At 41.7% G+C, this 10,730-nt stretch overlaps 2 protein-coding genes across 3 annotated transcripts; one reads left to right on the top strand and one right to left on the bottom strand.

The window, feature by feature from the left end:
- Nucleotides 1–256: 256 nt before the first annotated feature.
- Nucleotides 257–5,741, top strand: glb1l (galactosidase, beta 1-like). Its single transcript, XM_086091639.1, has 16 exons — nucleotides 257–578; nucleotides 1,207–1,376; nucleotides 1,461–1,611; nucleotides 1,786–1,846; nucleotides 1,925–2,019; nucleotides 2,118–2,298; nucleotides 2,381–2,439; nucleotides 2,522–2,643; nucleotides 2,817–2,857; nucleotides 2,927–3,045; nucleotides 3,143–3,217; nucleotides 3,491–3,577; nucleotides 3,639–3,752; nucleotides 3,829–3,960; nucleotides 4,143–4,361; nucleotides 4,443–5,741. Exons 1-16 carry the CDS (start codon nucleotides 525–527, stop codon nucleotides 4,644–4,646), a joined length of 1,884 nt encoding a protein of 627 aa, XP_085947765.1. The 5' UTR covers nucleotides 257–524; the 3' UTR covers nucleotides 4,647–5,741.
- Nucleotides 4,680–10,233, bottom strand: ankzf1 (ankyrin repeat and zinc finger peptidyl tRNA hydrolase 1). Of its 2 annotated transcripts, XM_086091637.1 has the most exons (16): nucleotides 10,171–10,233; nucleotides 9,607–9,742; nucleotides 9,429–9,523; nucleotides 8,884–8,986; nucleotides 8,584–8,795; nucleotides 8,393–8,502; nucleotides 8,027–8,180; nucleotides 7,668–7,890; nucleotides 7,488–7,583; nucleotides 7,202–7,378; nucleotides 7,045–7,134; nucleotides 6,681–6,954; nucleotides 6,404–6,515; nucleotides 6,162–6,329; nucleotides 6,013–6,083; nucleotides 4,680–5,936 (listed from the first exon to the last, which is right to left on the bottom strand). In XM_086091637.1, the coding sequence occupies exons 2-16, from the start codon at nucleotides 9,731–9,733 to the stop codon at nucleotides 5,810–5,812; spliced, it is 2,139 nt and encodes a 712-aa protein (XP_085947763.1). In that variant the 5' UTR covers nucleotides 9,734–9,742; nucleotides 10,171–10,233; the 3' UTR covers nucleotides 4,680–5,809. The 2 variants fall into 2 exon arrangements, with proteins under 2 accessions (XP_085947763.1, XP_085947764.1); XM_086091638.1 differs by lacking the exon at nucleotides 9,607–9,742 and having other exon boundaries at nucleotides 10,171–10,216.
- Between the last annotated feature and the right edge of the window lie 497 nt (nucleotides 10,234–10,730).

The following is a 10,730-nucleotide window of genomic DNA, read 5'->3' as shown; positions in this document are numbered from 1 at the left end:
ATTCAACTTGGTAATAATAATAATATTTTGTTAAGTACATACTCCAAAATGTACTTTATTATAACAAGCACACATTTATTTTTCTTGTCAACTAGATGAGACATTAGTCAGAAATGTTTTTAATGCCAGAAGCGGATGTGTATTTGGCTGGCAAAAGACATTACATTTTCCACTAATCACTCTTGTACCCAACTTTAACCAACTATCTTAAATACGGTCATGGGTGGGGAATATCTTGCGATGCATATTTTTTAATCGATCAACTGTTTTCACATCCAATATGGCGACGTCATTAACGCACGAGGAAAAGCCTAAAGTTGTGTCTACTTTACCCTCCCGAAGACGCCCACCTTCGACGTACAGTACGTCACATGATGGCGCATGGTCTCGCTCGGTAACAACAAACTAGAACGTTCGTGTGTTTTTTTTAGCCAAAGTGCTCTAAACACACACAATGTTGAACACACTAGAATTGGACAAATGTTTCTAGCTTCTGTTGCAGGAACCGGCAAAAGGCAGCCAAAATGTGTGTCTTGTTCTTCATCACAGTGAGCTGTGTGTGTTCTACTGCCCATGGGGTAAGATTGAACATGCAACGTGTACAGTCCACTTTTCTTTAAAATACTTCAAGGAACCTAGTCTTAAGAACAGTATTAATTACTTTGTCCTACCTTTTGATTTCATAACAATGCTAGAACTTACAGATTTCGACGTATATTGTGTTATTTATTCTTTTCTCGGCTGTATTAAAAATGCCTTTACAAACTAGATATTGCTAAAACATATTTTAATTGTATGCAGTAAAATACATTTTCACCTTTACTAATATGTAAAAGCAAATAATAATGGTATTATTCAAAACAAGTTAAGCGTTTTGTCCAACCACCCATCTTTAGTGCTCCTGATTCCAAACAAGATTTGAAACCGTTTGTTTTCAATCACTTCCCCTTATTCTCAGTTAATGTCCCGTTTTTCAAAACGTCTACAAACTATTAGGTTTCACTCCTTACTTTGTCAAAATAGGCTGCGGAGGATTGTGCTCTCCTGAGTGACAAATCAATTGGTCGACTTTAAACGTTTGCACAATACTTCACTTACCAATTTCTAAGTATATTGTGTAATTCATTCTTATTTCACTGTGCCTTTACAAATAAATATTTCTGGGGGGGAAAATCATTTTGATTGGAATATGTTCTCCTCTTGCAGTTGTCATCTGACAGATCCTTCACAATAGACTACAAAAACAATTGTTTCCTGAAAGATGGGAAGCCCTTTCAGTACGTCTCAGGCAGCATTCACTACTCCCGAATCCCACGTTTCTACTGGAAGGATCGCCTGCTCAAGATGTACATGGCGGGACTTGACGCCATCCAAATGTAAGCCTGAATAATCACAAAATAGCTTAGGGGTCAATAATGTATGACTATCAGATTTTTTCTTTTTCGGTCACACACACACAGATATGTTCCTTGGAACTTCCATGAAACCGTGGAGGGTATCCACAACTTCACAGGGGACCGGGATTTAGAGCATTTCTTGGATCTGGCCAATCAGACGGGCCTTTTGGTGATCTTGCGCCCAGGCCCGTACATCTGTGCTGAATGGGAGATGGTGAGAAATCAATGTTATTAACGTCCATAAAAGTGTTGGGGACAGAGGACTTTTTTGTTTTTCATATACAATCCAACTGTGGCCAATCTGAATTTAATCCGATTTTGGATCAACAATCACAAAGCTTTAAACCAATGCCAAAATGCGACAATAAACCGAAATTGTTTCTCACAGGGTGGGTTGCCGGCATGGTTACTCCAAAGAAACAACATTAGACTACGTTCAGCTGATACAGGTACAACATACAAATGTGAGGGAATACTTTAAAAAAATATATATATATTTATAGCTTCAAATTATTTTTGTTCTCCAGATTATTTGCAGGCTGTCACTAACTGGTTTGCTGTTCTCCTCCCCAAAATGACGCCTTGGTTGTATGCTAATGGCGGAAACATCATTAGTGTTCAGGTAAAAGGAATAACTGCAATAGTTTCATTGAAAGTTCATTTTCAAGTAAAGTGGAACCTCCGAACTCGCTTGCCGGTTGCTTCCATCGTCACCGTCAGGTTGAGAACGAGTATGGAAGCTACTACGCTTGTGATTACAACTACTTGCGTCACCTGCGAACGCTGCTGCGAGTTTATCTGGGCAAAGACACCGTCCTGTTCACCACTGATGGCAACACCGACAAGGAAATGAGATGTGGAACCCTGGAGGGATTATACGCCACCGTGGACTTTGGCACAGGTTGACATTTTTGCGGGGAATTGTCCATAAGTCGAGCGTATGTGATAGAAAGTCACAATTCTTGCTCTTTGTTTTCCTCTAGGTGACAACATAACTGAAGCCTTCAACAGGCAAAGGCAGTTTGAACCACAAGGTCCTTTGGTTAGTTTGTAATAGAAAGTTATAGTTGGTTGCATTTTAGTGATGTGTACAAAAGAGAAATATCTTTTTGATAATGTTGCAGGTTAATTCAGAGTATTACACTGGCTGGTTGGACCACTGGGGTGACGCGCATGCCATGGTTGATACGCAGAAGGTCAGCAGAGGGTTAGCAGAGATGCTAAGCATGGGCGCTAACGTCAACATGTACGTCCACACACAAGTGCGTTTCAACATTAGAGACTTAAATCGAATACAATTTCTTCTGCTTTGTTGACCTCCATTTTGTTTGGATTTGAAAATAATTGTGTTTAGCTGTGGGCATTATGGACATCATTTGCAATTCAATTTCAGAGGAGATAATTACGTTTTCTCTCCAGGTACATGTTTGAAGGAGGGACCAACTTTGGCTACTGGAATGGTGCGGTTTCAATTCACTGCTCATGATTATGGTATTCAAAATCTCATTCTGCGTCTCTTTTATCCTAAGGTGCTGACCACGGCACCAGGTTCCGCCCCGTGGTGACGAGTTACGACTATGATGCCCCGCTATCGGAGGCAGGGGACCCCACGGACAAGCTGTTGGCCATCCGAGACGTCATTAAAACGGTCGGTTCGATGGATTTACGCGCCACCTACAGTGTTTATGTAACACATGCACGTGTACGCAATAGTGAAACATAGCATTGTGTTATTTTCTCTGCAGTTTAAGGCCATCCCCCTTGGACCCATGCCACCTGCGACTCCCAAATTCGCCTATGGCATTGTGATGTTGAGAAAGGTATGTTTTTAAAACCCGCTCCAAACAATGTGTCATTTGCCTCCGCACAAGTTGTATTTATAATTTACAGGAAGCCATTTTGGATTTTTTTTATTTTAAAACTCAATTAATTTGACTTTGACAGCACACAGAGCAATATCTAATGATTTCTTATTATTATTTTGACATTTATAGCTTACAGCGATCCCCCTTTTTTTATATAGAGAAACAACATGAATACCATATTTCCTCTCTGTTCTAACAGATGCCACATGCGAAATTTTCTTCCTCCAGGTGGGAAACATCAGCAGTCTGTTGGAAACACTTTCTGTGGGGCCCGTTCCATCCAAGTACCCTTTGACTTTTGAGGAGCTCAAACAGGTAGGAGAGAAGCCCCTTGACTGCTGGTGTGTCTCAAATCTAATGCGACTATTGTGTTCAGTTCTATGGATACGTGCTATATCAGACCACATTGCCCCGGGACCTCACAGAGCCCACGTCGCTCATCTCTCCTCTGAACGGCGTCCGTGACCGTGCGTACGTGTCCGTCAATGGGGTAAGCCCTTCACAACGAACTTGTGTTGCAATACCGAGTCAAATCAAGTTTGAATTGGTCGAAAATGTGTGAGCAGGTTTTCCAGGGTCTCTTGGCGAGAGACACCGTACTGGCGATGAACGTTACTGGACGACGGGGGGACATCATGGACATCCTTGTGGAAAATATGGGAAGAGTTAACTTTGGTAGCCATATCAATGACTACAAGGCAAGGCTATGTTATTGTTTTGACCTATGAACATAGAAAGCGGTCAATGCAATGTGTTTTGCAGGAATCGTGTCTACTTGCATGTCATGTAGAAAACATGGTGTCTATTACAGAAGGGACCACCAAGGAAAGACTCCGATAAGAGTAATCATGATTTTAAGGTCAAATTGCATCAATTCTAGGGTCTCATCAGCAACCTAATCTTGGGCCAAGATGTACTAACCGACTGGAAAATGTACCCTTTGGATATTGATGGAGCCATTGCTGCTGGATGGCCTCACTCGGTGAACCTCCACGACCAAACAAATGGACCCTCTAATGGACCGACCTTCTACATGGGAACATTGCAGCCCAGTGGCGTAGCATGGGACACTTTTCTCAAGCTAAATGAATGGACAAAGGTACAATGATGCCGTTACAAAATGTATACAGTTGAATTAAGTTTTCCTATCTTGAGCCACTTTTTCGTTGCACCTTCTTAGGGTCAGGTTTGGATCAATGGTGTCAATCTGGGGCGATACTGGCCCGCCAGGGGCCCGCAGCAGACACTTTATGTTCCCGGACCCCTGCTAAGTACTACACTGCCCAACAACATCACAGTGCTTGAACTGGAGGGGGCGCCAGTACACTTAAGGGTGCTCTTCATGGACCGACCTCTCCTCAAAGCCGCAGCTGATAAATCGTGACATGAGTTTGAAACGATAATACGCAGACCATGCTTGTGGCATCCAGCGTAAAATATTTTTTATTTTTAACTCTGTTGTTTTGTACAAAGGAGTATGAGGGCTACAGTGAAACAAAATCTATACAAGATTAACATGAAAGTCAATTACCCGAGAAAAAATGTAACATGAGGTCAACGGGATAAAATGACAAGAAAACAGTTGTGTATATTTTCAAGAAAAAAAAGCTGTAATGAAACTGCACACATGCTTCTTCACGTACACACTCCATGCACGGCGTCACATTCGCAGACAAGACGGTGCGAAATTTGAACCCGAACCCAGTTTGAAAACTATTGGGCAGAGGCTTGCAGGAGTACCCATTGTGAACAGCTTAAGGTGTTAATCTACTAATTAGAAGACGTTTGAGTCATAAATTGTCAAGATATTTTTGGGCAAATTCCTACATTAAAAAAAAAGTACTTGCTGAATTTTTTTCTTTTTGTCTGTGTATATTGTTAGTCATCAAGGTCATGGTAATCCACAAAGGTTGAATTGAGAAAACTGGATTATTTTCATTTTAAAAATGTCATTTTTTTCTCATTTTCCAAAAGTGTTCAAAAATGACTGAGGCAGAAGAATAAAAGTCCTTATCTTAAATTTATGCTCATATTATTTGTATTTATTCTTACTATCGAAAAAAAACCTTCATTTTACAGAATGAGGTTGTTTTTTTAAGAAAAAAAGTTCAGATTTCAGGGGGAAGACAGATTATTTCAGGAAAAAAGTTCAAAATTTATTGAATAACAACAGGTGGACCTTTGGGTTTGTGTGGTCATTTTGACAGTGGCTTGTTCAAGTTAATACATTTTGGGTTGGAAAACAAAAAACTCAATTCTGTTATTTGCAATCTTATTCTTAAAGAGCATGACCCCCCAACACACCCAATTATATTTATCCCCCCCCCTTTTCAGTGTGGCCCCAATGCTCCTTCATGGTTTAGCGTTTGATAGTCTAACATTGATGCAATGACAATGTAATTTTACCCCATAAGGGTAAGACTGAATCTTTTATAAAGACAATTTGTGTATTTTTACAATACAGATACTGATCAACACATATCTGTGATTAATCTTTATATTTTCCAAACCTCTAAGGGACCCAGCCATACAAGAGGTACCTTCCTTTTAGCTCTTTCCTGCTGCAGCATTAGCTTTGCGATGTGCTTGCACACAGCGAGGGGTGCAGAAGGAGAAATCCAGATACTGGAACGGGATCTTGCCCAGCATAGACTCTCCACACTGCCAGCACCTCCTGGTGATTGACCATGCAACAACACAAAAGTGACATTTGGTGGACATTTTGTGGATGTGGACACAAAATGACTTACTTGACATTGGAGAGGCCGGCTCCTGTTGCAGCTACTTGCTCTGCCAACCTTTTCTCAGCAGCCAAAGCTCTCTATAGTGTTAAAGATATATATATTTACTGCATGCGGGAATTCAAATGAGTAGAAAATAAACATGCACAAGAAGTCACCTTTTCCCTATCTGATAACGACGCAAACGTCTTCTTTTCCTCCAGTTCCGTTTCCTGTTTCCTCTTCTCCTCCTTATGTGTCTTTTCACGCATTTTCTTCAGCGCTTTTTGAGCCTTTTTCTTCTCTGTCTTCATCGATTCAATCTCCGCCGTTAATGGCCCAGGTACCTTTTGGGAGCGCAGATGCTAAAAGTCTTGTTTTATTTTTTGCGTGCCTGTGCCAAAGTTGACAAGCCTCTTACCCGAGCCTTGTTGTAGTCATATTTGTCAGGATTGTCACCCATGTATATACGAAACACATTCCTGGTGTCCTTGTCGGGGCTGACGTTATATGGGGTCTGCCGTTTCCTATCACTGTGAGAGACGCTTGTGTTAACAGGCTTATTCCAAAACGTATTCATTCTCACCTTAAACTTCTACAGTACATTAAACACCCCATAATAAATAAAAAAAATTGTGTGTGGGGGGGGGGGGTGTTAAATAATAAAAAAAGAAAACAATAATAAATGATATTGCTACCTGCATGCCGGGTCAGCTCCAGCGTCCAGCAGCAGCCTGACTACAGCCTTCTGCGCAGCCGCCGCTGCAACGTGCAGCAAAGTGAACCCCGACGAGTCAATGTGCTTATTAAGAAGAGTTAAAGGACGAGCGGCGTCGACGGTCTCGCCGACTGACAGCTCCCGAGGCTCTTGGGAAAGATGGAGAAGACGGCACAAGGCGTCCACATCTCCAACCTTGCAGGCTGTGAAGAGGGCGTCTTTCAGGCTGTACTCCCACGAGTCCTCCGCTGCTTCTACGGGAGGGCAATGTACGTTAGTCCAGCGGAAGCACGAAACAAAATAACTTCCCTCATTCTCCGCTGCGATGACGAGTGCAAATGTACCCTCCTGCTGTTTCTTCCTCCTACACTTATTCTTGGGTTGTGTCTGCTGAGGGGTGACATCTTCTTCTGCATCGCTGAAGTCTCTCATGTCTGAATAAGAATGATTGTTTTTCACTTCAATAATAGCAAATGTGTGACTTTGGAAAGTGAGACGCACCCTCTTCTTCTTGTGTGTTTTCCTCCTCTTTCTTCTTCCTCCTCCTCCATCTCCTCCTATTGTGTCCGGAGGGTTGGATGTCAAACTCCTTGAGGTCCTGTGTTCCAATGGTCGCCTCCACCATCTCAAGCTGGATCTCGCCTCCTTCCTCCCCATCTGAGCTACTCTGGATATCGTCTGAGGTACGAACGACAAATTCATAGCGGTAGACTACATGTTGCTGTTTTTTTTCGTAGTCACGGTCAGATTCTGATTCTCAAAAGGAATTTCTGATGCTAAAACTCACCTCCCTCTTGTTCATTCGTCGGTGATGCAGGTTTGACAGTCTTCTTCCATGCCTTCTTTGATACGCTGCTGAAAATGGACATGTCGGTGTCCTTCCCTGGATGAAGACATAACAACATCTGTGTGGCAACGCATTTTGTACACATGCAGCACTGTGCACGTTAGTAGTAAATCCGTTTACCGTAAACATGAACTGTGGAAAGCACAGTGTGTACCCGCTGTACTTCGCGAAAGGTCGCCCTGCGCGTGGCGAAGGGAATGTTGCGGATCCTGGCGTCCTTTTTGTCTAGCGGACTCGTGCGACCGCCAAAGAAGATCGTCTTATTGTAGCTTGGAGCTCGCACGAATACGGCAGATGCTTCCTTCAAGTGGTCTCCCCAGCTCACCATGAGATCCTGAATGTCCTGTAAAAACATAGAAATATGAGCACTGAATTATGAAGGGGGTATGATGCGATATGTATGACGGCGGTTTGATGTCTACGTTTACCCCAAAGAGGATGATAAAACTGTGAAACGACAGAGGTTGTGCGATACTTGCCTTGACTAGCGCTGCCTCGTTATAGCGTCTCAGAGCAGCTCCCGCAGACTTTGGCGCGTGACTCCGGTTTTGAGAATCCCGGAGTCCTTGGGCGGTGCCCCTCTTGGCTCGCACAGTGTACCGGTGGAAGGTCTTGTGCTGAAGGACTTCTTTCCTGAGAAAGTAAAACCAAAATGCTGGGAAACATTGGACAGGATGCGAACGATGGAGCCTGTTGGCCTAAGAAATCGAATAATATCCTCAATCGACTTATAAGAAAACGTTCATGCAAGTTTGGTGCATTCCATTTTGCTTCAATTTCTTTCAGGATGAATAATTGATCAATTATCTTATTTCTACTAACAAGGTGATAAAAAATTAGCATACCCTTGGAATACAGTGCCAGCAAAATGGCCACCGCCTGTCATGAGGATTATCCACAGTGTCCTCTTGGTGATGGATTTGAAGCAGGACTCCAGATCTGGCTCTTCATCTAACTGACCAAATAAAATGATAATAGAAATTTAAAAAAATAAAATAAAAAGCGTGAGGCAGACGTGACGCCTCATAAATCTTACCTTTCCATGTAGAACGCAACGGTACATTAACAAATACTGTCCGGCTGAATCCTGGAACACCACTTTGCTGGAGAGCCTTCCTGTCATTAAGCTAGTATCATCCGAGTTGTCTTTATCCCCACCAGCGGTGCTCCAACCCGTTTCTCCCTCATCACGATCTGACGCTTCCTCCCCCGAGTCAGACTCTGAACCCGAGATACTTGACAAATCTCCTGTGTAGCGATAAGGACAAAACAGAAGGCAGGAGTGGAGGCGACACATAATGTCCAACTATAAACCACATTGAGGGATTTTCCTCACCAGCTCCAGTCTTCCGCTCAAACTCCTCGGTGGTAACTGGCGGCTTTCCTGACATCTTTAGTCTCAAGTTGAATCGATGCCAGTCGAGCTTGTAGTGTTCCATCTGAAATTTTGGGGAGCGTCTGCTATGTGAAATCATGTCAAATAAGCTTACGATGGTATGAAAGTACAGCAGAACCTTGGTTTACATTAAATTTGCATACCTTATTTCTATTATGTTCAGTAGAAATAAACACTGCACAATATAGCGCATAAACTGTTTACGTAAACTATACAGTGAGTCCAAAATGGCTGCTGTGTTGAGAAAAATGTTACACAATTTGGATAGTACTACACCAAAAACAAATTTCGACTTCCAAGAATGCTTTGTAATCTTTGCAGCCACACTGAGGGCTAATTTAAAGAAGAACAAAATACCAGCAAGGTGTGTGTGATGTTTACGCAGCGTAAGAAAAAGCCGTGCTAAAACTGTTCGTAAACCGAAAATTGGTCATAAACCAATGTCATTTTTCCTTGAACGAGGTTCCACTGTAAAAGGTGTTCACCTGTTCTTCACGGTTAATGAAGGAGCATCTGCAGGCTGAGCAGGCCATCTTATCCGAGACCTCTCTGACATCCTCGGTCGCATTATCCTCAAACTCTGAAATATATGAAGTTTAAAAAATGACAACCGTTCATTATTAACATAGCACATGTATTATGCAAATAGAGCACTCTTTATACTTTCTGAAGCTGGCTCTCCGTTAACATTTTGTTTTAGGATGGGATTAACTTCTCTAAGTCCTGTTAAGGCCTCATCTTGGGAGGACAAGTCAAATATGGAGCAGTAGTCTGAACTCGCCGGCTTCATGGCAAACACCTGAAACGGCATATGAGGCAGAGGCGTTTAAGGGCAAGCCATGTTTATTTATGAGAACCCATGGTGCTTTACGGAAGCTAACAGTTACAAACAAATCCCAACATAAAAGTGTTAGGTGTTGTAATGACAAAATAAAACAGCAAAACACACGGGTTACCAAGCAAATAGCAAGATGGTGAAAAGCTGAAATAATAATAATAAGAAGACGTAAGTTACCCCCCTCACTGTTTAAAGTAACAGAAATTATCGTGTAGTGTTTCAGACAAAACGCGTTTAAAACATTGATTGCGATGGATCTAGCCAATGCTAAATACATAAATATGTAATGTTGTATATTTAAGAAGATTACGTCCGATATTAAAACAGCTAATCAAGAATGAATTCATATTTAAGAGGATACAATTTACACTTAAAACAATCCAACTTACCAAAAATTGGCACGAAAGTTGCACTATTGCATTACGTTGACGTCAGTTGACACACAGGCAATCACTTCCTTGTTTGAGTTCGGTGTTGTTGTGCAAAGCAGAAATTTTAACAGCGCCTTCACTGGCCGACATTGTGCATTGTTTGTTCGTTTAAACCAACCAATCGCAACAATTGTTTCTTGTTTTTTTGCATTTACCACTGTATCATAAAACACTACTGTAATATATAAAATGTGAAATAATGATAAATGATGTACTCGTAGCGTTTTGATCTCTCGAACGAATCCCTGCCTTGACTCAATAGTGCCAGCAGATGTCGCTGTCTATACTAAGAACGAATTTGTAATGTTTTAGTCTTTTTCGGTACAAAGGGGTTCACAGCTCTTCGAAAAGCCCTTATACTATATTTGCAAACTATTTTAATAAATGTGTTTGTTATAATGTAAATATACCTACATAACTATAGAAACTAGCTCAGGCAGAAGAGTGTCAGGCTTGTAATCTGAGGGTCCAAGGTTAAAATCACTGATTTTGTTTGTGTTTTTTAATTGTGCTATGAT

The sequence above is a fragment of the Leptonotus elevatus genome, chromosome 12 (assembly GCF_054856555.1).
Source record: "Leptonotus elevatus isolate MCC_2025b chromosome 12, RoL_Lele_1.0, whole genome shotgun sequence".
Classification (NCBI taxonomy): Eukaryota; Metazoa; Chordata; class Actinopteri; order Syngnathiformes; family Syngnathidae; genus Leptonotus; species Leptonotus elevatus.
Note: the sequence above shows the minus strand (reverse complement) of the source record. Positions and strands in the feature narration are given on the sequence as shown.

Bases quoted from the DNA above. Each gene is read 5' to 3' on its own strand.
- glb1l (XM_086091639.1), top strand. From the start codon at position 525: ATGTGTGTCTTGTTCTTCATCACAGTGAGCTGTGTGTGTTCTACTGCC. The intron at 1,847-1,924 runs GTACAACATACA...TTTGTTCTCCAG, and splicing joins ACTACGTTCAGCTGATACAG to ATTATTTGCAGGCTGTCACT. The intron at 3,578-3,638 runs GTAGGAGAGAAG...TATTGTGTTCAG, and splicing joins CTTTTGAGGAGCTCAAACAG to TTCTATGGATACGTGCTATA.
- ankzf1 (XM_086091637.1), bottom strand. From the start codon at position 9,733: ATGAAGCCGGCGAGTTCAGACTACTGCTCCATATTTGACTTGTCCTCC. The intron at 6,330-6,403 runs GTAAGAGGCTTG...CGCTCCCAAAAG, and splicing joins ATGACTACAACAAGGCTCGG to GTACCTGGGCCATTAACGGC. The intron at 5,937-6,012 runs GTAAGTCATTTT...GTCAATCACCAG, and splicing joins GCCGGCCTCTCCAATGTCAA to GAGGTGCTGGCAGTGTGGAG.